A 27323-nucleotide genomic window follows, 5' to 3' on the forward strand; every position below is an offset into this window, starting at 1 on the left:
ACTGGGTTGAGACTATGGATGAAATGAGAATAGCCATGAGTTAATGATTAAGGTGAATGGAGAATATGGAGTTCATCATACTATTCTTTCTACTTTTGTGTATGTCTGAAATTTTACATTAATAGTTTTTTAAAAATCAAGTACTTCTTGGTCATGATAATTTTATTTATATTGAATGTCATGGAAACTATGGTAATAAAAACTTAAAATAAGTTATGTTTTTAGTATTGTCATCTCCAAACTGCAGTTTTAGGCCATTTGCTTGCTTTTTTTTTTTTTTTTTTTTAAGATTTTATTTATTCATGAGAGACACAGAGAGAGAGGTGGAGACATAGGCAGAGACAGAGGCAGGTTCCCTGTGAGGAGCCTGATGTGGGACTTGACCCCAGGAGCTTGGGATCACACCCTGAGCCAAAAGCAGATGCTCAACCACTGAGCCACCCAGGTGCTTCTAGACTATTTACTTTTAATGTAATTACCGATAAAAGATTTATATCTGCCTTGTTGCTATGTTTTCTGTGTCTTAGGTATTTTTTTATTCCACTATTTCTCCATATTCTCTTTTTTAATATTAAATAGGTATTAATTTTCTTCTTTTATTATACTTTTTGAGGTGTTTCCTGAGTGATTACCCTAGGGATTATAAAATTAAAATCTCAATTTAAAACAATCTAGTTTGGATTAATACCAATTTAATTTCAATGGGATTCACAAACTTTGTTCCAGTATAGCTCCTTCCCTTCCCCTTTCATTCTGCTGTTATTGTAATGCATATTGCATTATTATACATTATAAGCTTATCTATATAGCTTGATAATTATTGCTATATGTAGTTGTCTTTTAAATAAGATAGGAGGGCAGCCCAGGTGGCTCAGCGGTTTAGTGCCGCCATCAGTCCAGGGCATGATCCCGGAGATCCTAGATCAAGTCTCACGTCGGGCTCCCTGCATGGAGCCTGCTTCTCTCTCTGCCTGTGTCTCTGCCTCTCTCTCTCTGTCTCTCTCTCTGTCTCTATGAATAAATAAATGAAATCTTTAAAAAATAATAAATCAGATAGGAGAAGAAAAGAGTTATAAACAAAAATAACATTGTATTTATTTATTTTTATTTATTTTTATTTTTTTTTTATTATTATTTTTTTTAATACAATACCATTGACTCCCTCCCGGAACTATACCTTTTATCCCCATGATTTATTCATTCCATAATTGGAAACTTGTACCTTTCTCTCCCATTCACCCCTTTTTGCCCATCCACTTGGCTCCTTCCCCTCAGGCAACCACCAGTTTGTTCCCTGTATTGATGGTTCTGTTTCTGCTTTCTTTATTAGTTCATTTGTTTTGTTTTTTAGATTCCACATACAAGTGAAATCATATGATATTTATCTTTCTCTGTCAAACTCTTTTCACTTAGCATATAGTACCCTCTAGATCCATTCATGTTGTTGCAAATGGCAAGACTTCATTCTTTTTTATGGCTGAGCAGTATTCCATTGTATATATATGCATATATTTTTTATCCACCCATCCATTTATTTATTTATTTTAAAAAATATTTTATTTATTTATGCATAAGAAACATAGAGAGAGAGACAGGCAGAGACACAGGCAGAGGGAGAAGCAGGCTCCATGCAGGGAGACCGACGTGAGACTCGATCCCGGGTCTCCAGGATCACGCCCTGGGCTGGAGGCAGCGCTAAACCGCTGAGCCACCTGGGCTGCCCACACTCATCCCATTTATTGATGGACACTTAGGTTGCTTCTATATCTTGGCTACTGTAAATAATGCTACAATAAACATAGAAGTGCGTATATCTTTTCGAATTGGGAGTTTAACCCCATTTGGTACATGTCCAATTCTAATGCCCCCCTTTGGAATTACTGGATTGTATGTTATTTCTACTTTTAAATTTTTTGAAGAACCTTCATACTGTTTTCCATTGTGACTGTACCAGTTTACATTTCCACCAGCAGTGTATAAGGGTTCCTTTTTCTCCATATCCTCACTAATATTTGTTATTTTTTGTCTTTTTGATACAAGCCATTTTGACTGGTGTAAGGTGATAATCTCATTATGGTTTTGGTTTGCATTTCCCTGATGATTAGTCGTGTTGAGCATCTTTTCATGTGTCTGTTGGCTATCTGAATGTCTTCCTTGGAAAAATGTCCAGGTCCTCTGCCCATTTCTTTAGTGTTGAGTTGTATAAATTTTCTTTGACAATTGTATAAATTCTTATATTTTGGATATTAACCACTTATGTATCATTTGCAAATATCCTCCCCTATTCAGTAGATTGCCTGTTCATTTTGTTGATGGTTTCCTTTACTGTCCCAGTAGTTTATTTTTGGTGGTGTTTCCTTTACTTCAGGAGACATATCTAGAAAAATATTGCTTAGGCCAGTACCAGATTACTGCCTTTGTTTTCTTTTAGGGGCTTTATGATTTTAGATCCCATATTTATGTCTTTAATCCATTTTGAGTTTATTTTTGTGTACGGTGTAAGAAATGGTGCAGTTTTTTTTTTTTAACATGTAGCTGTCCAGTTTTCCAATTTTAGTATATGTGCTGCCGAAGCGAGCACAGCTGTCCAGTTTTCTTAGCACCATTTATTGAAGACTGTCTTCCTCGTTGTATATTCTTATGTCTTTTTTTAAAAAGATTTTATTTATTTATTTATTTATTTATTTATTTATTTATTTATTTATTTAAGAGAGAGCACAAGCAGGGAGGGGGTGAATGAAAGGCAAGCTCCCCACTGAGTAGGGAGCCTGATGCAGGGCTTGATCCTAGGACCCTGAGATCATGACCTGAGTTGAAGTTAGACCCTTAACAGACTGAGCCACTCAAGCACCTCTATTACCTCTTTTATCATAGATTAATTGACTATATAAGTGTGGGCTTATTTCTGGGCTTTATCTATTCGATTGATCTATGGGTCTATTTCTACTTTTGAAGGGTAGTTTTGCTGGATATAGAATTTTTGAAGGGCACCTAGATGGCTTGGTCAGTTGAGCATCTGACTCATGATTTCGACTTGGGTCATGATTTCAGAGTTGTGAGATGGAGCCTTGTGTCAGGCTCTATACTCAGTGAGCAGAGTTTGCTGGAGATTCTCTCCCTCTTCCTCTGCTTCTCCCTCTCAAATAAATAATTGTTAAAAAAATTTCTTTTTCTTGTCATTCTTTTTCTTTCAGCAATTTGAATATGTCAGCACCGCCTTCTGGATTCAATGTTTTTTTAATAGAAAATCAGCAGTTAATCTTTTTGAAGAACCCCTGTATATGATGAATTATTTTTCTGCTTTCCAAATTCTCCCTTTGTCTTTTGTCATTTGACAGTTTGGCTATAATATATCTAAGTGTAGATCTCTTTGAGTTTATCTTTCTGAAATTTTTTGAGTTTCTTGGATGAGTAGATTAATATTTATTAAATTTTGGGCTTTTTTGACCTTTATTTCTTTATATAGTTAATAGTACACATAACCTTTCTCTTCTCCTGGGACTATGTTGTTTGTTGGTATACTTAATGGTACTGCACAGATCTCTGAGGCTGTTAAAATTTCTTTGTTCTTTTTTTTTTTTTTCTCTGTTTCTCAGATGGGATAGTCTCAATAACTTATCTATAAGTTCATGGATTCTTTTTTCTGCCAACTATAATATGCTATTTAGCCCCTCTGTTGAAGTTTACATTTCAGTTATTGTATTCTTCAACTTTAGAAATTCTGTTTAGGTTTTCTTTCTTTGTTTTATTATTTTTTTTTTTTTATTTTATTTTTTTTCTCTTTCTTTCTTTGTTTTAAATAGTTTCTATCTCCTTATTGATACCTTTACTTAGTAAGACTTCATTCATGTATATACTTTCCTTTAATTCTTTGAACATAGTTTCCTTCAGTAATTGCTAACTTATAGTCCTTGCCTGGTAAGTCCAGTATTTGGAATTCCTCAAGCACAGTTTGTATTGACTATGCTTTTTCCTGTGTATGAACTAGACTTTTTTTTTTTTTTTTTTTTATGATAGTCACAGAGAGAGAGAGAGGCAGAGACACAAGCAGAGGGAGAAGCAGGCTCCATGCACCGGGAGCCTGATGTGGGATTCGATCCCGGGTCTCCAGGATCGCACCCTGGGCCAAAGGCAGGCACTAAACCGCTGTGCCACCCAGGGATCCCTGAACTATACTTTTTTTTTTGTTTCTTTTTGTGTCTTATAACTTTTGTTGGAAATTGGACATTTCAAATAATACAATGTGGCAACTCAGAAAATCAGATTCTTCCATCTCCCAGGATATGTTGTTGCTATTTGTTTAGTGACTTTCCTGGGTGAGTTCTGTAAAGTTTGTGTTCTTTGTCACGTGTGGTGGGTCTCTGTTTAGCTAAGTCTGCTAGTGATTAGAAAGAGACTTCCTTACCTACAATGAACCTATAAATCTCCCTCTGAGTATCAAGGGGCTGTGTGTTTGGGGATGTGCGCACGTGCACACACGCACACATGAATGCATGTGTGTGTGGTGTGGGGGCACATCTTCAGTGCTCTGGCACTTTATAGGTCTATCTTAACCTTAACTTCTAACTTGCAGAGAGCCTCAAGGTCAGCCAGACATGAGAGATTAGGCTTTTCTCGTATCTTGCTTGAGCATTCGCTGAGCCCTGTACATGGGCATTCTAGATCTGCAGTAATGTGATCTGCAGTAATGTGTTAGGGCTTTTCAAAGCTCCACCATGGACATCTCATTCCCCTGAGTTTTAGTTTATTGGCATTCCTCTTGTTTGTCTCAACTGCTATAGCCACCTTAGGCAGCTAGATGTTAAACACTTGGTACTGTTTTAAAAAATTGATCTGCCATTAGGGTTTCTCACCGAGCTAGCTCTGAGTCAGGTCAAATAAAGAGAAGCCCTGTGAATGGGCTTTCTGAGGAGCTCCAAACCTGTTCTGCCCTTTTGAGTGGTTGTTAGGCTGTTGGTTTTCACAGCAAAAAGGATTATGCAGCTGTTAATTTTTAAGGCTGCTGGAGAGTTGGGGAAAGGGTTCTTGGAATGAAGCAAATTAAAAATATCATAAAGCTTGCTGTCCTTAATAAAAGTCAGTCATTTCTTGATTAAATATTCCTTGGGCTGTTGCAAGCTTTTCATTTCCAGAGTTCTGGAAATGCTGATTTTGAACATTTTTCCTAGTGTTCTCTTTGCTCTTCCTGAGGAGGGGATTTTTAGAGTTTCTTACTCTACCCTTCTTGAAGAGCTTCTGGATGTTCTCTTCTTCAAAGCAAAACCTTTTCCTGCTCTTTTCCTGCTATGCCTAAACCAGTCTGGTCAAAGTAACTTTGGATCATGTGATTTTCTGTGTTTGATATGCTTAATCACTTAATGAATTAATTTCATTTTACAGTATAAAAGTACAGCGTTTAGTACTGTATAACTAAGAGGTTATCAAAGATTTATGTATTCAAATATTTACTGAATTTATGACAATTTAGGAAACTTTATTTTTAAATCTTTCATAGCATTGATACACTATCATCTCAAAGATTTCCTTTCTATGAAGAACTAGGAGCAGCTAACTTGACTGTACAGGGGTCTGATGATTTTCTTCATGATCCTGGCCAAAAGAGGAAAGAAACAAATGGCATACTCCAGGTAAAGTGGGAATAGGATATTAAAATTGATGAGGTTTAGTAAAGGTAAAAATTATGAAGAAATATAGAATTTACCAGGACAGAAAGCTAGCAGAAGGATAAAGACAAAGTACTGAAAAAGACATGTCAGGCCCTGTCGGTTCTCTTTATAAAACTTTGCCAGGAGCCCTCCCTAAGTGATCTCTATTCCTGGCTCCTTGGCTACTACGAGCTTTCCAGCTACTATTGGAGAGGAAAAAAGGGGGAAAGAGAACTGTGAATAACACCTGTTTATCCAATACAAAGTGTCTGCCATGCCTATTTCATGCCAACTTATTCTTATATTGTTTTAGCTTTCTTTCCCAGATAATAACTTTTATTGGCTACTGGACTGCCCAGCACTTCTATGGGCTTCCCATCCCTATTTCACTTAACATTCACGTTAATACTTCTAAATGGAAAGAAACCTTAATTGCCAATTTCATGTTTTAATTTTTATTTTTAATTGAACTATAGTTGACATACAATATTATGTTAGTTTCAGGTGTACAAGATAGAGGTTCAACAAATTTAAAATGCTAACCAGAGTAAATGTAGTTACCATCAGCCAAGTTCTGTTTAATAGCTCTTCAATTTGACAGATTGAGTCCTTAGAATATATTGGCATAATGTATGGCCACAACTATAGTAATACCTCTTGTTTGCATTAAAATAATTAATATGGGGGATCCCTGGGTGGCTCAGTGGTTTAGCACTTGCCTTCAGCCCACCGTGTGATTCTGGAGTTATGGGATTGAGTCCCACATCAGGCTCATGCATGGAACCTGCTTCTCCCTCTGCCTATGTCTCTGCCTCTCTCTCTCTCTGTCTCTCATGAATAAATAAATAAAATCTTAAAATAAAATAAAATAAAATAATTAATATGAACTTTATATGGTAACATTTTTACCTTATTTTCTTTTTAAGCCAAAAGAATCTCTGATTATGTCAAGGCTTGCTGATCTTCCACAGAATTCCATTAAGCTTCAAACAACCAATAAGAGATCCATCTTGAAAGATGCTGAGAAGATTTTGAGAGGAGTACAAAACAATAAAAAAGTCCTCGAAGAAAACCTGGAAGCTATTATTCGTGCAAAAGATGGAGCTGCCATGTATTCATTTATCAATGCTCTATCTACTAACAGGTAAGACAGGATGTTGGCATCCCAAGGTTATTTATGAAACTGCCTGTTATAGGCTTTCTTAATTATTTTTCTATGTGCTTCATTTTGCTTAATGTGTTTCACAGTATTTTGAAAAGGTTCTCTGTTTCCTTTGACACCTACTATAAAGTTAAAATTTAGATATATACATGTGGCTATTAAATTTTACAGATGTAAAATTTTCCTTTAATTTTTGTTATCTCTTTGGTATATATCTTCAGGGATCTATCCAGACATGGTACAGACATTTGATGAAAACTAATAATATTGGTTTTTCCTTTTCAAAGGAAAGCTGTTGGGCTACATAGTAGATTCAAAACTAGATAAGAGACCTGATCTAGGTCCTAGTCTCAGAACATTAAATGCTAATTTAAGACAATTCTTTTTTTCCCTTTTTTAGAGAGATGTCAGAGAAGATCCGGATCAGAAAGACAGTGGATGAATGGATTAAAACTATTTCTGCAGAAATTCAGGTGGGTATTAGAAAAAAACAGAATTAAGTGAATTCTCAAGAGGTAATATCTTTATTTTTTAAAGATTTTATTTATTTATTTATTTGAGAGAGAGAGAGAGAACATGAGAGGGGGAGGGATTCAGAGGGAGAAGCCGACTTCCCGCTGAGTGGAGAGCCCGATGCAATGCTTGATCCCTGGACTCCAGGATCATTACCTGAGCCGAAGGCAGATGCTCACTCACTGACCCACCCAGGCACCCCTTAAGAGACAATTTCTAAGTACCATACTTATTTTCAAAATATTCCTTATGTATAAGGCTACTTATATATATTTGTAATTTCATTTTGTATTCTTTTCTTAGTAATGAGTTTCATTTTACCTAGCAAGTGCTTCTTCTCATAAATTATAGCTCTTATGTGGCAAATTGTGGGTCAATAACTAAAATATGAGTAATTTGAAAAAAATTTAGGAAAAGCATTTAGAGAAGAAGAAAATATACTTTAAAAATGTTTCAAGAGGAATCCCTGGGTGGCGCAGCGGTTTAGCGCCTGCTTTTGGCCCAGGGCGCGATCCTGGAGACCCGGGATCGAATCCCACGTCGGGCTCCCGGTGCATGGAGCCTGCTTCTCCCTCTGCCTATGTCTCTGCCTCTCTCTGTCTCTCTCTGTGTGACTATCATAAATAAATAAAAATTAAAAAAATAAATAAATAAAAATGTTTCAAGACAGTAGATTTAGAAGCACTGACTTGTCAAAGTAAAAACAGCAAAGTTATTTAAAGGGAAAATACCATACAAGATTTCTAAGGTTACTAAGTTTACAGAAGTCATTTCTAGATGAAAAAGATGCCACTTTCTCACATCCCAAAGCTCACAGTGTATCTTCAGACATTAGCATTGCAAAAATCTAGGAGAGTTGTTTTTATTAGAGGGTAAGTAGTTTACAGAAATTCTTAAAATTTTATACATTTGAGGAAGCAGAACTAGACAAAGTAACCTGTTATTTTCATCTTTGGGTGCAAAGTGTTTTTTTCTGGCTGTAAGATAGGTGTATGTGCTTACTCACAATGGTGGCAAGACGATGTGTCAGTTCCATTTCCACAGCCACTAAAATGTATTTTTAAACTTTGTTGTTTAAAAAAATATATCTCATGATATAAAGAAATGTTGTTATCTACAATGTGATGCACCCAAAAAAAATAATAAAATAAAATAAAAATTGAGCTAATAGAAGATTTGGAGATTAGTTTTGGCTCTGCAGACAACTGACAAATATAGGTCACTCTGTTAATATGAATTCATTACAAAGTGTGTTTAAATCTTCAAACAATGTTAATTTATAAATATTTATTACAGAGTTTTATTACAAAATTGTTTATTTCTTTGAAATATATTTTTTTAAACTTTTTGAATGTTTACTGTAGTCCTCTGGTTTGAACATCAAAAAAATGTAAGGTGTATAATGAAAAAGTGTCCTCCTGATCTTGTATCTCGTCTACTATTTCTCGTTCCCCCTGCACCATAAGGCAGTAATCTTTTGAGTTTTTATTTCCAGAGTTTTTATTCATATGTAAGTCAATGTAATTTATTTATAAAGCATTGCTAAAGTATATTTCTATAATAAATAAATTCTTATATTTTAGATGTGAAAGCATTACTTGGGTAGGTTTTAAGTAATTTTAATTTTGATTATATTAAGGATGAACTGGCAAGAAAAGATTATGAACAAAAGAGGTTTGATCAGAAGAATCAAAGGACCAAGAAAGCTCAGAATATGAGTAAAGATACTAAAACTCAGAATATGAGTAAATATATTAAAACTAACATACAAGACAAAACAGTAAATAGTTCTGTAATTCAAAGAAAACATCCTCAAAAACAAAAAGAGGAACATTTTAGAAATCCACCCATGAGGAGCATGCCTGCTTCAAATCTACAGAAAGAGAGAAAAGTAAGATCTTGCTCTGGTTTTGTGACATGAAGATTGCATTATAACTGATCATTTCATTTCCTTTAAGTTATATATAAATAATGAAGTGAATATGAAAATGTTTTAAAAATAAGGGCTATATAAATGTAAACTATATTTAAACTATTATTTAGGTTTTTGGGTATTCCTAATGTAGCAGTGTACAAAAAAACCTAATTTCTTCCTTCTTAGATCTCACATTTAGAAACATAATATTTTAGTTATAGCTGGTATATATCACCTAGTCCAAAAGTTAGATTCTCTAGTTTCTGGTACTCAAAATTGTATTTCATTGTTGTATGTATATATGAGAACATATGTATTTTTGTTTATTTTTCAGTGTAACAAGTATGTCTAGTGCCTAGTGATTGTGAGGTTTGGTACTAGATGCTGTGGAGGGTATGTTTTTGGCTGCTGTAATTAGACTGTATCTTTCTTACAGCCAAATACGGATTGTTGGGCACATTAATAAAGTATCTAATTCAGGGCTGAGCACTTAGTAGATCCTCAATAAATGTTACCTTATTGTAGCATTTAAATTATGATTGAAGGTCTGATTAGGAATGTAGAAAAATATCCAAAGACTTGATTTATGTTATATTATTGTGACTGAATACAATAAATAGATAAAATGTGTTTAAACCTTACTTTTTTGGTGCTAAAAATATACTCAGTAGTATAAGAACCTTTATGTTTTTTGAGTGGATGATTTTTATATTTAATTTTCATGTCACTGAAACCCTAAAACTCTAAAGCTATAGTTTGAAAATTATATCTAGAATTTGAATAATTTAAAATAGAGGATTTTTCTGACCTGCTAATTTTTATGATAGTTCTTAAGCTGGGAAAAGAAGGCCTTAGAAAAATGAGATGTCTGATGGCTATTTTTTTTTGGTGAGCTGAATAACTTTGTGTACTTAGGGATTTTTGAAAGCAACTGCAGTGTTACAAGATGAGGATTATATGTTACAAATTTATGGAAAACCAATTTATCAGGGCCATCGCAGCACTCTTAAAAAAGGACCATATCTCCGATTTAATTCTCCATCTCCCAAATCCAAACCACAGAGACCAAAAGTAATAGAACGAGTTAAAGGTAAGGAACCTCATTTTTCTGTGGCAGACTTCATTTATTTATGCTGTCAGTTTAATATGTAATGTTTAGTTTTTTCCTTTTTTTTTTTTTGTAACTCATAACTTCAGTTCAAATTATATACTGCTTAGGAATGGAAAATAATTCCTTCTAAGAGTAGGAAGAAATAGACTATCTCAATGCATAAAATAGGAATAAGTGGGGGAAAAGATAGGGTTAGGTGGTATCTTCTTATAAAGTATGATTAAAATTTACATTTATGAGATGATGTCTTGAACAATTTAAATTATATCTGGGGAAAGTGGACATTTCCTTGAAGACATTGCTCTATCATGTTCTTTATGAAAGAATGAAGATCAGCCATTGTTGCATATTATCATAAAAGTGCTTATGACATTTTTGCAGTTTTCTTTATTCTCGAGCCTTAGGTAGTAAAGGTGAAAAAATAAAAAATATTTTTGGTACTTTTGTACACCACTAAAAACAACTTCATTTATTACTGTGTTTTGGCTCACATCTGCTATTTCACTAGTATATTTATTTATTGAAGACTTATTTATTTTAGAGAAAACGTGCACATGTGTGCCTGTGTGAGTGGGTGCGAGGGGCAAAGGGAGAGGGAGAAAGAGAATCCTTAAGCAGATTCTCGCTGAATATGAAGCCCACCACAGGGGTTGATCCCATACCCAAGATCATGACCTGCACGGAAGTCAAGAGTTGGACACTTGGGGCGACTGGGTGGCTCAGTCAGTTAAGTGTCTGCCTTCAGCTCAGAAATCCTGAAATCCTGGGATTGAGCCCCACATCAAGCTCTCTTCTCAGCAGGGAGCCTGCTTCTCCCTCTCCCCCTGCTCTTGCTCTCTTTCACACTATCTTTTTCCCAAATAAATAAATGAAATCTTAAAACAAACAACAAAAAAAGAATCAGACACTTAATCAAATGAACCATCCGGGCACTTCTCTCTGGTATATTTAAATATAACTCTTCATTAGATATCCAGTCTCTTGACTTTGGTTAAATTTAGAAATACCTTAGCTTTTACTTTAGCAGCCAGTAAATTTCAACAGTATGGCCTAACTAGTGGATACCAACTCATTTTTGTTTCTTATCCTTTCTGGAAATTGGAGCTGTGGTATTGCTTTTAGTTTTCCCTTTCTCTTTTCTAAAGATTAAGTGATCATATAGGGTATCAGTTTATCTAGAAATCCTACTGATATTTTTCAGTGAAGTGTATAGCTTATGGATGATATTTAACCCTATTTCCTCTTATTTATTGGGGCTTTGTTATTAACTTATATTTGGGCTTTTGAAAGCCTTTGCAAAACATAACTTGAGGTCTTAAAATACTAAAAATCCAAAATTAATTTTAAGTAACCCTTTTAATGGTAGAAGTGACTGAGAACCTGTGGAAACATGCTTATTCTTGAGCCTTGGTGCCTGTCATATTCTCTACCTGAAGAGCTTTTCCCTCAGACGTTTGTATGGCTTACTTTCTCAGTTAATTGGACCTCTGCTCTTAGATGCTATTTCCTCAGAGAAGTCTACCCTTACCATCCTATCCAAAAGATGATCTCCTACACCTTTCTTATCCTCTTGCTCAGCCTTATTATTCTTTTTTTTTAGCCTTATTATTCTTCATAGCACTTTTAACAATCTGATGTTATATTTATGTTTTTAACTTTTTTTTTTTTTTTATGATAGTCACAGAGAGAGAAAGAGAGAGAGGCAGAGACATAGGCAGAGGGAGAAGCAGGCTCCATGCACCGGAAGCCCGATGTGGGATTCGATCCCAGGTCTCCAGGATCGCGCCCTGGGCCAAAGGCAGGCACCAAACCGCTGCGCCACCCAGGGATCCCTGTTTTTAACTTTTTATATGCTTTTCTTTTTCCTTTTTTTTTTAAATTTGAGTATGGTTGACATACAATGTTACATTAATTTCAGATATACAACTTAGTGATTTGACAAAGTTATACATTATGCTTCCTTTACTACAAGTGTAGCTAACCATCTACCCTGTTACACTGCTGTTACAGTGCCATTGACTGTATTCCTTATGCTTTGCCTTTTATTCCCATGAATTATTCATTCCATAACTAGAAGACAGTATCTCCCACTCCCCTTCTTCCACTTTGTCCACCTCTCCTCTGGCAACTATCATTTTATTCTCTGATTTATAGGTCTGATGGGAGGGTTGTTGTTGTTTATTTTTATTTTTTATTTTATTATTTCTTAAAGATTTTATTTGTTTATTCATGAGAGACACAGAGAGAGAGAGAGAGAGAGAGATGCAGAGACACAGGCAGAGGGAGAAGCAGGCTCCATGCAGGGAGCCTGACGTGGGACTTGATCCCAGGTCTCCAGGTTCAGGCCCTGGGCTGAAGGCGGCACTAAACCGCTGAGCCACCTGGGCTGCCCGTTTTTTTTTTTTTTTTTTTAACAAAGAAAACTTGTGTTTATTGAGCATAATAAAAGCAAAAATAAAAATTTTTCTATGGGCTAGAGGCCTCAATAGATAATTTTCTATCCTTGCTATAGACATTTCCTCTCATAACTAAGGCTTAATAATTTTATATTTAAAAACTACATGGTGTTTGAATTAAAAGAAAAAAAAAAAGCTTTGTAAGAATTATATCCTCTGGGGATGCCTGGGTGGTTCAGCGGTTGAGCGCCTGCCTTCAGCTCAGGTGTGATCCCGGGATCCGGGATTGAGTCCCACATCAGGCTCCCTGTGAGGAGCCTGCTTCTCCCGCTGCCTGTGTCTCTGCCTCTCTCTGTGTTTCTCATGAATAAATAAATAAAACCTTAAAAAAAAAAAAAAAAGAAAATGTATCTTCTGTAATCTCACTGCCAAATTTGGTAAATTTCTGATATTCTGTGCTGGCATGTTTTTTTAAATTCAATTTAGTTAATATATACTGTAATATTAGTTTCAAGAGTAGAACTTAGTGATTCATCAGTTGCATTATAACAGTGCTTATTATAACAAGTACCCTTCTCCCCTCCAGCAACATTCAGTTTGTTTCCTAGAGCCTCTTATGGTTTGTCTACCTGTTTTCATCTTATTTTTCCTTCCCTTCTCCTACATTCATCTGTTTCATTTCTTAAGTTCCACATATGAGTGAGATCATATGGTATTTGTCTTTCTCAGGCTGATTTATTTCACTAGAATAATACCCTTTAGGTCCATCCATGTCTTCTCAAATAGCACAATCATCCTTTTTTGTAGCTGCATAATATTCCACTATAGATACACCACATCTTTATGCATTTGTCTATTTTTGGACATTTAAATTACTTCCATATTTTGGCTTTTATAAATAATGCTACAACTAACATAAGGATGCACATATCTTTTTGAATTAGTGATTTTGTTTTCTTTGGTATTCAGTGATGGAATTACTGGATCATATGGTGTTTCTATTTTTAATTTTTTGAGGAAACTGCATACTGTTTTCCACAGGGCTATACCAATTTACATTTCTACTAACAGTGCGTGAGAGTTCCTTTTTCTCCACATTCACTTAAATCATTGAATCTATTTTGTCATAGTAGTTGTGTGGGGGTTCAGAAACCATGGCCTACAATGCAAGTCAACTGCCTATTCTTGTAAATGATATGGGGACATAGCTGGACTCATTTATTTGTGACTGTAGCATGATTGCTTTCATGTTATAGTGGCAGAATTGAGATGTTGTAGCTGAGAGCACAGGACCCATGAGACTAAAATGTTTACTGTCTGACCTTTTGAGAGAAAGTTTTTGCCAGCCCCTGGTTTGTATGTTACTTCTATTTTGGAGATCTTTCTGTGAAGAAGAGTTACTGTATTTCTAGCTGGATAGATGTCCAAGTAATATTTTAAAGTCTCTGCCACCGATAATGATTACAGGCACTAAAGTCAAGTCAATAAGAACACAAACTGACTTTTATGCAACAAAACCTGTGAAAATGGATTCTAAACCACAACATTCTGTTACTACTGTGCTGCCTCCTGGTGATCAGCAGTACTTGTTCAGCCCAAGCAGAGAAATGCCTACTCTTTCAGGTACCTTGGAAGGTCATCTAATTCCTATGGCTATTCTTTTAGGTAAGTCCCAACAAAATACACAGGGTAAATTTTAAATTCTTATCAGCAGTTGGCAGAACTTTCAAAATGACATGATAGTCCCTTACCTTTCTCCCTTACATGAGAGTCCCTAACTCTGTGTGTTATATTTGTGGGTAGGGCCTCAGTAGGGCCTCAGAATGTGTCTTACTCCGTGTAGTAGGCACTCTCTAAAATAATGGGTTCCTGCTATAGTTTCACTCACAGGAAACAACATGCCTTTGGTATTTTATAATACATTGCTGTAGATGAAACAAAATTTTTAAAAGTTTAGATATGTTATAGATATTCATAATAAAGATATCAAAAATTTTAAGTAGTTTAATGTCATGTCATAGGTGAAGTTCTTTAAAATAATTTTATGTACTTTTGAACTAGGCTGTGATAAGTAAAAATTGCATGGCTGTGTATTCTAAGGCAGTAGTTGTTGGTTATTTACTTATTTGAGGTCTCTCAGACTCATTATTATAAAAATTTAACAAATCATTTTTGTTCCTACAACAGCTCTTCAATTCTAGTTAGCTATCTTTTTCTTTTAGTGTCTTTGCTATTCTTTCTTAATGTTGATGAGTGATTTAAATATGAATATTTTCCAACATAAGAGAGAATTTTTCATTTTTGATATTGTGAGTTAATGGCATGTCAACTTGGTAGCTATGTCTGTTCAAACATGCCTTCTGCTAATGTAGTAGCTAATACTTATAAAGTTCCTGCGGTGTGCCAGGGACAGATCTAAGCACCTTACATATGTTAATTTATTTAATCTACCCTGTAAAACACATGGTAATGTACCAGTTTTATAAATGAAGAAGCCAAGGCACAAAGGAATTAAGTAATTTGTCAAAGGCTACATAATTAGAATGGAGCTGGGATTCAAACCCAGTCAGTCTGGCTTTAAAGTCTGCTTTTAAAGAGTGCACTGTACAGTCCCTCTTTATTTTGAAATATAGGAAATAAATGGAACTTTTGAAGTGAAAGCTAAGTTCCTGACAGCTGTGATAATTACCAAATAGTGGGAGTACGTGCTATTTATTGGTAGCCAATCACTAGTATTTTGTTGTTGGTTTTTTCTGTCCATTGTTGCTCTATGAAGATTTGGGAATAAATATAATACAGAGTAACACACTACGCTTTTAGTCTTGGCTTTGCTGTTTATAAACAGTTATGACTTCTGGCAAATTATGTTGTTTCTAAACCTATTTTCTCAGCTGTGAAATGTGGATAATATTAATATCTCTTGGCTCATTTTGAGGGTTAAATTAGGGTATGTGAAGTGTCTGGCACATATGAGCACTTGGTTGTGAGTTGCTGTTGAAAGGATGATGTGGTGAGTATGTTGACAGTGGCGATAATAGAAGGAAAGGTGATTGCAGATAGCACTTCCTTTTCAGATGAGAATTCAGCTGTAAAGATCTAGGCTATGTGTTTGATTTTTCCCTTTATTTCTGTAGTTGACTTATCTCTTCCCCAAACTTTTTAGGACAAACCCAAAGTAATAGTGATTCCATGCCACCCACTGGAGTAATTATAAACAAGCCACACCCTGTAACAGTGACTACTTCTATTCCTCCATCATCACGAAAAATGGAAACTGGTATAAAGAAACCTAACATTGCAATTATAGAAATGAAGTCGGAAAAAAAAGATCCTCCTCAGCTTACTGTACAGGTATGTCATAAATAGAAAATTTTAAGGAAAAAAAAAGTCTTTGTCTTAACTTTAGCACTTAAAATCTATTACATTGCTTCATGAAAACTTTGCTTTCATTATGGGTCTTTTGTTCTTTAAAACTGATATTAATGTGATGTCTGCATGATAAGGTGACTTTAAGTCACCTGGGTGACTCATACCCAGGTGACATGATGATATTCCAAGGGGAACAGTTGAACAGTATATTATAATTAATTTTAAAAGAATAAGTATAACTTTAAATATATACAAAGTTTGAATGAATGGAAAGAGAACTTATGTGTGAAGATTAAATATTCAAGTTGTCAATTCTTCCTAAGTTAATATATAATTTAAGTCATATTGTAATTTAATCCCCCCAACCATGTATTTATTTTTTGTTTGTTTTATTTATTTTTGTTTGTTTTCTTTAATTTTATTTTAAGGATCATTTTGATATTTGAAAAAACAAAGGGTTTTGATACTGGACCCGTATAAGGTCATATTTCAGGAATAGCCTTGGTTATTTAAAAAAGAATGTAGCATGGGACACTGCTTGGGTAGCTCAGTCAGTTAAACATCTAACTTGATTTCAGCTCAGGTCATGATCTCGGGGTTGTGAGATAGATCCCCATATTGGATTCTGCACTAGACATGGAACCTGCTTAAGATTCTCCCTCTCTCTCTGTTCCTCTCCCCCACTTGTGTATGCACTCTCTCACTCTAAAAAAAAATTGAGGGACACCTGAGTGGCTCACCTTCCCTCCTCAGGAAGGACTCCTGCCTTCAGCCCAGGGAGTGATCCTGGAGTCCCAGGATCAAGTCCCACATAGGGCTCCCTGCATGGAGCCTGCTTCTCTCTCTGCCTATGTCTCTGCCTCTCTCTCTCTGTGTCTCTCATGAATAAATAAATAAAAAGTCTTAAAATTTTTTTTAATTAAAAAAAATAGAAAAGGAATGTAATATGTGATAGTTACTTCATGTATCAGTAGGAAATAGGAGTCTCATAAGTGAAATAATATATGTTGTAATTGATTAATAATGTGGAAAATAGATCAGCTTTAACCTTCCACTATGGCATATGAATTCTAAATAGGCAATAGGCAAAAGTATAACTGTAAAATGTAAAAATAGCAGAATTAGAAGATAGCATGGGATCTTTATCAAAGTTGAAACTAAGTCTGGCTATGAGTGAAGAAAACCTACATATAATAAAAGATTTGAATCTGGGATCCCTGGGTGGCGCAGCGGTTTGGCGCCTGCCTTTGGCCCAGGGCGCGATCCTGGAGACCCGGGATCGAATCCCATATCAGGCTCCCGGTGCATGGAGCCTGCTTCTCCCTCTGCCTGTGTCTCTGCCTCTCTCTCTCTCTCTGTGACTATCATAAGTAAATAAATAAATTAATTAAAAAATTAAAAAAATTAAAAAAAAAAAGATTTGAATCTATAAAATCTAAAACTGAAGCCAATATAAAAAATTCCTTATCAAAAGGAAAACATACAGTCAGTACATAAGAAAGGATTAGTTTTTAAATCTGAAAACTTCCATAAATTAGTAAGAAAGTAGATACAAATCCAGAAATATTCAAAGAACCTAGGTAGGACCCTCCAGAAGAGGAAATACAGTCATGAGTAAGAAAATAAATTTAAATCATGCTAGTCACCAAGATAATGCAAATTAAAATAACAATAATATACCTCCATTTAAAAACTTATTGCTGAGACAATGATATTATGTTTTTGGTGACATAAATAGAACTCATTTGGACTGCATTTTGACATTAATTATCAAGAATTTTAAATATTCATGCACTGTGACTCAGGAAGTTTATCTAGTATCTGGCTATCTAGAATAATGAAATAATTCAAAGTTTAGGGGAAAAAACCTATATATATGACGTTTTTTGCGATGATGTAATAGTGGAAATATTAGGTATATCATAAATGTTTACCAACTGGAAAATGGTTAAATAATTGAGGCTTGCATATTTTTTGAAATATTACATAGTTATTTAAAATATAATTATGAAAGGTGCTTATGACCTAATTAAAATGAGAAATCAGAAATAAATAGTAAAAAGTAGATAGTAAAAAGATAAAGGGAAGAGTGAAAATAAAGTTATCTTAAGATAGGATTTTATGTGTCTCCCTTTATTTTCTAAATTTTATAAAATATGCTTTCATTACTTAAAAGATTGTTATCCATTGACTTCTTAATAGAAAGGTAAATGTGTGTTATTGATGTATAGACTGACAAATAGTTAAGTCAAAATGATGAATAGAAAGCTGGATGTTGTGTTCTGTTTTAGGTATTGCCCAATGTGGATATTGATAGCATTTCAAATGGTAGTGCTGATGTTGATTTATCTGTGCCTAGTCCCAAAGAAGAATCTCCTCCTCTGAAAACCTGGATACAGGTACCCAGAAATCTATCGTATAATTTTGAGTAATGTCTGATTATGGAGCTTAACTAATATTATTCCATGCAAAGTCTTCCATTGTATAGTTTGGTATAATAATTTAATTTTTAAAGGAAAAGATTCAACATGAATCTAGTATTGCTGTTGAACTTGAAAAAGAAAGTTTGTTTAAGATCCTTATATATATAAACATTGTGAAAGTGATAATCTTCAGTGTAGCTTTTTGGTAGCTTAAACAAGCTCATCTGTGAAGCTCATCTGTCTCATCTGTGAAGAGGAGATTTCTGTTTCTTTGGAGAAGAAACTTGATTTAGACAGGAATCAAATTATAGTTTTTCTAAATGTGCATTTCATAGTGATGTTTGGAGTTCATATTTTGGGGTGTTACTTTGTCAATATAATATTGACATGATGCAAAAATAGGCGTTTCTCCCTAGTATTTATTTGCTATCAAGTAATGAAGCTCTGACTTTACTACACACTGAAATAACCCTGTAACTTTCCCCAGCTTTCATCTGTTGTAAGCAAATGTAGTCCTTGAGGATACGATTAAGGAGAGGGAGAACACCAACAATTTTTCTTGATCAGAAATAGTAAAATAGAAACCCTAAATGGCAATTGTGCCTCATTTAGTTTTTTCATCAGTAATTTTTTTTCACCAGAAGTTTATTAGAATATATGGTTACAAATAGTTCTTTGGACTGTTTACCATTCTGCTTTCAGGAAGAGGCTACTGTGGTTTGGGGGACTAGATTATATATCAAGTGAGGACTAGAGGCTAAATTTGTATAATAACTTTCTAATTTATTTGATTCTGTATCTGTCTTTTTGTGACTTTGTATATATGTATACTTACATATCTAATATATGAATACTTTGTTTTAACTGTAGGAGAGAAATCATAATCCTATCAACTTGAGTTGCTTTGTTGGTGGAATCATTGACAAAAAGTTATGTTTAATTTTTGATAGCTATTGGAATGAAACCTGATGGCTTTGAAACTATCTTGGATTTCATCTACTTAATGAAATCAATTCTTAACAGTATATTAAAATTTTAAAAAATAGGGCCATGTAATTACAAGCTTATCTTATGAGTGGAAATATGATAAATTATGTATAAATTAAAAAGATATTAAGCACAATGTTTTTGAAAATGCTTTCTTAGACCCCAGAATTTACGAAGGTAGATGAAGAAGAGGTGAAGTTTCCAGGAACAAACTTTGATGAAGTAATCGATATCATACAGGTAACAAAGCTTAGAAACCGTGAGAAGTTATTTTTCTACAGTATTCTTCCATGTGATTGATTATCTTTTCTTTAAAGACTTTATATATTAAAGCAGATTTAGGTTCACAGCAAAAATGAAAGTACAGAGATTTCCCGTATACCTTCTACCCCCATACATGCATAGCCTCCCTAGCTCTTAGCATCCCCGGTGGAGTGGTACATTTGTTAAAATTGATGAACCTACATTGACACATCATAATCACTCGAAGTCCGTAGTTTACCCTAGAGTTCATTCTTGATGATGTACATTCAGTGGGCTTGAACAAATGTATTCATCGTTATAGTATCATACAGAGTATTTCCAATGCCTTAAAATTCTTTCTGTTCCAAGGTTATCCCTGGTAAACACGGACCTTTTTATTATCTCCATAGTTTTGCCTTTTCCAGAATGTCATGGAGACAGAATCATACAGTGTGTAGCCTTTTTTAATTCTTTTACTTAGTTATATGCATTTAAGCTTCCTCCATATCTTTTCATGACTGAATAGCTCATTTCTTTTTAGCACTGAATAATATTCCATTGTTTGGATGTACCATAATTTATTTACTCATTCACCTACTAAAGGACTGTTTCTGAATTTTGACAATTATGAATAAAGTTGTGATAAACATCTGTGCACAGATTTTTTGTGTGTGGATATAAGTTTTCATTTCCTTTGAGTAAAAATCAAGGAATAAGTTTGCTATTGCTAGATTATATGGTAAAAGTATGTTTAGATTTGTAAGAAGCCACTAAACTGTCTTCCAAAGTGGACATTTTCCTTTCCTACCAGCAATGAATGAGAGTTCCTACTGCTGCACATCTTTGTCATTTGGTGTGTATGCTAGATTTTGGCCAGATTTTATGTAGCGGTATTTCATTGTTTTGTTTGTTTATTTTATTTTATTTTTTTGTTTATTTTTTTAAAAAAGATTTTATTTATTCATGAGAGAGGCAGAGACATAGGCAGAGGGAGAAGCAGGCTCTCTGTGGGAAGCCTGAGGCAAGACTCAATCCCAGGACCCAGGATCATGCTGGGAGACAAAGGCAGACACTCAACTACTGAGTCACTCAGGTGTCCCTCATTATTTTTTTTAATTTGCATTTCCCTGATGACATATGATGTGGAACATTTTTGCATATGCTTATTTTCCATCTGTATATCTTTTTTCGTGAGGTGTCTGGTAAGGTTTTTGGCTTACCTTTAAAATTGGGTTGTTTTCTCTTGTTGAATTTTAAGAGTACTTTGTATATTTTGAATAACAATTCTTTATCAGATGTGTCTTTTGGCACATATTTTCTCCTAGTCTATGTCTTGTCTTTTAATTCTCTTGACGTTGTCTTTCACAGAGCAGAAGTTTTTTATTTGAATGAAGTCTAGCTTATCATTTATTTCTTTCCATGGATCACCCCTATCTAAAAGTCATTGCCATATCTACAGTCATCTCATTTTTCTCCTATGTTCTCTTCAGAGTTTTTATAGTTTTTTTTTTAAAGATTTTATTTATTTATTCATGAGAATACACAGAGGAGAGAGAGAGAGAGAGGCAGAGACACAGGCAGAGGGAGAAGCAGGCTCCATGCAGGGAGCCCGACGTGGGTCTTGATCCCGGGTCTCCAGGATCATGCCCTGGGCTGAAGGCAGCGCTAACCCGCTGAGCCACCTGGGCTGCCCTGTTTTTTATATTTAGTCTCTGATGCATTCTGAGTTAGTTTTTGTGAAATGTATAAGGTCTATGCCTAGATTGATTTTTTTTTTTTTTTTTTTGCCTGTGGATGTCCAGTTGTTCAGTACTATTCATTGAAAAGATTGCCCTTGTTCCATTGTGTTGCCCTTGCTTCTTTGTCAAAGATCAGTGATTATATTTCTATGGTTCTAATTATGGGCCCTCTAGTCTGTTCTATTCATCTATTTGTCTGTTCTTTCATCAATACCACACCATCACGATTACAGTTGCTTTATAGTAAGTCTTCAAGTTAAATAGTGTCAGTCCTCCAACTTTATTCTTCTCCTTCAATGTTGTGTTGACTATTCTGGTTTTTTTGTCTCTCCAAATAAATTTTGTTTTTTTTTTAAGATTTATATTTATTTATTCATGAGAGATGCAGAGAGAGAGAGAGAGAGAGAGGCAGAGACACAGGAGAAGCAGGCTCCATGCAGGGAGCCCGACATGGGACTCGATCCTAGGTCTCCAGGATCACACCCTGGGCTGAAGGCTGTGCTAAACCGCTGAGCCATTGGGGCTGCCCTCCAAATAAATTTTGGAGTCAGTTGATATCCACATAATAACCTGCTGAGATGTTTATTGGGATTGCATTGAATCTATAGATCAAGTTGGGAACAACCAACATCTTGACAATATTGAGTCTTCCTATCTAAGAACATAGAATATCTCAGGGTGCATGGGTGGCTCAGTTGGTTAAGCATCTGACTCTTTATTTGATAAGATTCTCTCGTTCCTCTCCCCTGCCTCTTAAAAAAGCAAAATAACAACAAAAAAACATAGAATATCTCTTTATTGATTTAGTTCTTGGATTTTATTCTTTATAATTTTGTACTTTTCCTCAAATAGTTCTTGCACATATTTTATTAGATTTATACCTAAGTATTTCATTTTCGGGGGTGTTTATGTAAATGGTATTGTGCTTTTAATTTCAGATTCCATTTGTTCATTGTTGGCAAATTTGTTATAATCAATAATTTATTCTAGGATGTTTTTTGGTCAGTTCTTTCAAATTTTCTATATAGACCGTCATATTCTCAGCAAACAAAGACAGTTTTTTCTTCCTTCCAACACCTTTTGTTTCCTTTTATTGTCTACCTACATTAGCAAGGGCTTTTAGTACAGGGTTGAAAAGGAGTGGTAAGAGGAGACATCCTTGCCTTATTCCTGACAGTTGAGTATGCTTTGACCATTGATATTATGGTTTTTTTTAAGACTTATTTATTTAAAAAAATATTTATTTATGTATTCATGTGAGACATAGAGAGAGAGAAGCAGAGACACAGGCAGAGGGAGAAGCAGGCTCCTCACAAGAAGCCCAATGTCGATCCCGGATCCCGAGATCATGCCCTGAGACGAAGGCAGATGCTTAACAACTGAGCCACCTAGGCGTCCTGACATTGATATGTTACAGTGCTTTGAGGAACTTCCCTTTACTTTTTAAACTAAATATATTTTCTTTAAAATTATAAAGTTAGTATTCTATAGTACAATATTCTCTTCATTTATATCCTCTAACTGCCTCAATGAAACTTAATGATTATCAGTTGTTTCCCATCTATATCTCATCTCTCCTGCTTCCTATTTTCTTCCTCCTTTCCATTTCCTTTGGCTTCCCTCCCTCCAGTCTATCCTTTCTTTATTCTGTTACATTTGTCTGTTTGATTTCTGGGTTCAGTAATCACAAGTTAGTTCATATTGAGCGAAAAAGTTGTGAGGAGTCGAAAACCTAAGAGGAGAGCCTGTATAGCAGGATGAACTATAGAAATGATAGAAATGGTAAAATAGAAGAAGGGGGAAAATGGGAGGAAGTAAACTATAAAGGATGGGAGAAAAGACCATAGAACATAGAAACTACTTGAATAATAAAATGTCAATAAAATTTCAAGACATTTGTTCATATTTCTTTCAGAACTTTCAGAGCTAAGACCAGTTTTTTCATCATAAAATCAAAACCTATTTTAGAATATTAAGAGAGATGCAATATATTACAATTTTTTGTTTACTGGTGTTCTCATGTGAACTCCACATGAGTGTTTCAGAGGCAAGAATGTTATTTATCTTTATATTTCTAATGCCTAGCAAAGACACTTGACACCTTCTTTTTCCCACTGTACAAGTGAAAGAAACAGTTTTAGAAATAGCAAATGATTTGGAGTTCAAAGCCAAGTATTCCTACCCTGGCTCTGGCACTTACTGTGGAGTTCATTTTGTGATGGGAGCATATTAACCAAGTTATAATTTTTAAAGTCCTAATTTTTTTGAGATAGATACAAAATTATTTACAGGTAGAATGATATCTGATTTATTTCAAAATTGTATGTGAAGGGTAAAGTGGATAAGAGGAAGATAGATAACTTAGGCATGGGTTGGTAATTGTTAAAGCTGGGGAACAGGTAAATGGGATATGTATCATTTTATACATAACTGATATAGTATATGAGCACTATTTTGTTTGCTTTTAAACATGTGATATTTTCATGATGAAAAGTTTAAAAATTTCAAAAACAACTCCTTTGATCATGATATGATGGTACAAATAATGTATAAGATAACCTAACTGCATATGTAAATGTAAGTTATAGATTCAGAAAGAAGAAGCAGTGATATTTGGAAACATCAGTTTTATTATAATAAATTAGGTTAATAAATTTCTAGAGGGAAATGTTAATGTTTTATGCAGGAATAACCAAGATACCTAGTTTGTTTTATGACTTCTTAAAATGAACATTGGGTTTAAAAAGACAAAATAATTGTATAATTAGGGTTTCTTCAATGCAATTTGTATGACAAATGTGTATATTATAAATAACATGATGCTACCTAATAATAAATGCTCTTGATTAGTGTAGAAGTGTTGGTTAATTTACTGACCTAAGTTCCCTGCCTATACTTGTCACTCAGTAAATGCTAAACAGGTACATGAATATAATAGTTTTGTTTTTATCATTACCAGGAAGAGGAAAAACATGATGAAATTCCAGAATACTCTGAACCAATTCTGGAGTTTAACAGAAGTGTTAAAGTTGTTTCTACAAAATACAATGGTCCTCCATTTCCGCCAGTTGCTTCTACTTTTCAGCCCACTACTGATACTCTGGATAAAGTAATTCAGAGAAAAGAAACATTGGAAAATAGCTTAATTCAGTGGTGAGTTTACAGTGGTATTGGTGTGAAGAGAATCATAGTAGCAGATATAAACAAAATATTAAGTTTTAGTTGAAAATCTTCCTTGTCTCATTTTGTTGATTTAACTTTTCCTTTGCTACAGTCACTGGAAACTATTTGACATGATATGAAGGTTTAACTGGTTGTTGAAAGTATTGTTTCTTTCCTTGAATATTTGTATTTAGACTATTATGACAAAAGAGGCTGTTATTAAGTAACAGAAGTCTTGAAAATGTACACATTCTTTTTTAAAAATATACATATTCTTTAATCCAGTGATTCACTTCCAGAATTTCTTTTTTTTAATAATAAATTTATTTTTTATTGGTGTTCAATTTGCCAACTTACAGAATAACACCCAGTGCTCATCCTGTCAAATGCCCCCCTCAGTGCCCACCACCCATTCACTCCCACCCCCCGCCTTCCTCCCCTTCCACCACCCCTAGTTCGTTTCCCAGAGTTAGGAGTCTTTCATGATCTGTCTCCCTTTCTGATATTTCCCACACACTTCTTCTCCCTTCCCTTATGTTCCCTTTCACTATTATTTATATTCCCCAAATGAATGAGAACATATAATGTTTGTCCTTCTCCCATTGACTTACTTCACTCAGCATAATACCCTCCAATTCCATCCATGTTGAAGCAAATGGTGGGTATTTGTCATTCCTAATGGCTAATATTCCATTGTATACATAAACCACATCTTCTTTATCCATTCATCTTTCGGTGGACACCGAGGCTCTTCCAGAATTCCTAAGGAAATAATTATGGTTCTGCTATTCAGTCACAGACTACTTAGCATATACAATGCTTACTATAAACAAGGCATTGTTCTGCTTGTTACTTCTATCAACTTGTGAAACTGTTTTATCCCTGTTTTTACCAGTGAAAAGCCTTAAGGAAGTTATGGAATAAACTAAGCTGAATAGTAATAGTTACCAAGATTAAACTTAGAAGAATATTTAATGATGTTGAATAATATTTATAAATATTTAATGATGTTGAAAGAGAGATAATTACAAGAACTCACTCAAAAATAAGTGTGTGGGGGCACGTGGTGGCTCAGTTGGTTAACTGTAACTCTGGATTTCGGCTCAGATCATGATTTCAGGCTTGTGAGATCGAGCCCCATGTGGACTTTGTGTTGGGCATGGGAACCTATGTAAGGTTCCCTCTCCCCCTGTCCCTCTACCTGTCTCTGCCCCCTACCCCTGCTCCCATGTGTACTCTCTATCTTAAAAAAAATAAACAAAAAACAAAAAACGGGCAGCCTGGGGGTGGCTCAGTGGTTTAGCGCCACCTTTAGCCCAGGGTGTGATCCTGGAGACTTGGGATCGAGTCCCATGTCAGGCTCCCTGCTTAAGCCTGCTTCTGTCTCTGTCTCTGTCTCTCTTTCTCTCTCTCTCACTCTGTCTCTCATGAATAAATAAATGGAATCTTTAAAACAACAATAACAACAAAATAAACCAAAAACGAAAATAAATGGGCATAGGAAAAAATTTGAGAAACATATACCAAATTGTTAGTTGTGTTTATCCCTGAGTCTGGAATATTGTGGAGTATTGTGGAGCCTTATCTTTTATTTTTTATTTTTTTATTTTTTTAAAGATTTTATTTATTTATTCATGAGAAACACACACACACACACACACACACACACACACACACACACACAGAGACATAGGCAGAGGGAGAAGCAGTCTCCTTGCAAGGAGCCCAATGTGGGACTTGATCCCAGAACTCCAGGATCATGCCCTGGGCCGAAGGCAGGCGCTAAACCACTGAGCCACCAGGGATCCCCTCTTTTTTTTAACTTATATATTTTCTAATTTCTCTATAATGACTATCTTATATGTGTATAATAATAATTTTTCATCAGCCCTCTAAGGTGTTCTAAAGAAATGTACAGAAGTGATCTATTGTGTTCCTCTTTTCCTTCCTCTTTCATTTCCTAAAAATGACCTTGAAAATAAATTGCCTTTCCTTTTTAAGAGGAAAACTACCTGTATTGCAGTCTCTATATTTATTTCTTTGAAGAGAAGGCAATTGGACTTCTTTTCTAACTCTGATCTTGTGTGCTTTTATATGGGTGCCTTCAGAGTAGGGAACCTAACATTTTAGGCATATTATATGTCAGATAATCCTTGACCTCGACCTTATTATGAATTTAGAGGTCTGCTAAACTTTTCATTAGACTAATCTGAAAGTTTTTTAAATCTATCTCCCACATGGAGATTCTGTTTTGTGTTGTTTATTTCGCTGGGAGATACATTTATTTCTTCTTTTCAGATTCAACCTTCAGAATTACTGCTTTCACTCATAAATGTTTCTGTCCATGGGTAAAATTTATTTTTACGCGTGTTATTTCTAACACTTTATACATTTTTTAATAATAAATTTATTTTTTATTGGTGTTCAATTTACCAACATACAGAATAACACCCAGTGCTACACTTTATACATTTAATCAGATTTCAGAATCCTCATCTTTTATTCCCCAGGGTAGAACAAGAAATAATGTCAAGAATTATCTCTGGGCTCTTTCCAGTCCAACAGCAGACCATACCTAATGTTAGTGCTTCAGTCAGTGAGGCAAGTGAATCATTGACTTCTGATGTTGGTAAGTGAAATGGAATCTTTTACTTTTTT

The 27323-nt window shown here is 34.7% G+C and overlaps 1 protein-coding gene across 8 annotated transcripts in view; it reads left to right on the top strand.

Moving 5' to 3' along the window:
- The window catches only part of KIAA0586 (KIAA0586 ortholog), a 108915-nt gene that overhangs the window by 18226 nt on the left and 63366 nt on the right, over positions 1-27323 (top strand). For all 8 annotated transcript variants that reach the window (XR_012036683.1, XR_012036682.1, XM_072838741.1 and 5 more), the window contains 11 exons: positions 5495-5627; positions 6572-6789; positions 7208-7280; positions 8960-9211; positions 10151-10325; positions 14210-14407; positions 15906-16093; positions 18403-18510; positions 19681-19761; positions 24463-24656; positions 27176-27294. Coding sequence is in view for 6 of the 8 variants with exons in the window: in XM_072838741.1 (XP_072694842.1) it covers positions 5495-5627; positions 6572-6789; positions 7208-7280; positions 8960-9211; positions 10151-10325; positions 14210-14407; positions 15906-16093; positions 18403-18510; positions 19681-19761; positions 24463-24656; positions 27176-27294 (1739 nt within the window). In the remaining 2 variants the exon portion in view is untranslated. The remainder of the gene's footprint in view (positions 1-5494; positions 5628-6571; positions 6790-7207; positions 7281-8959; positions 9212-10150; positions 10326-14209; positions 14408-15905; positions 16094-18402; positions 18511-19680; positions 19762-24462; positions 24657-27175; positions 27295-27323) is intronic.

This window comes from Canis lupus, chromosome 9 (assembly GCF_048164855.1).
Source record: "Canis lupus baileyi chromosome 9, mCanLup2.hap1, whole genome shotgun sequence".
In the NCBI taxonomy this organism is placed as follows: domain Eukaryota; kingdom Metazoa; phylum Chordata; class Mammalia; order Carnivora; family Canidae; genus Canis; species Canis lupus.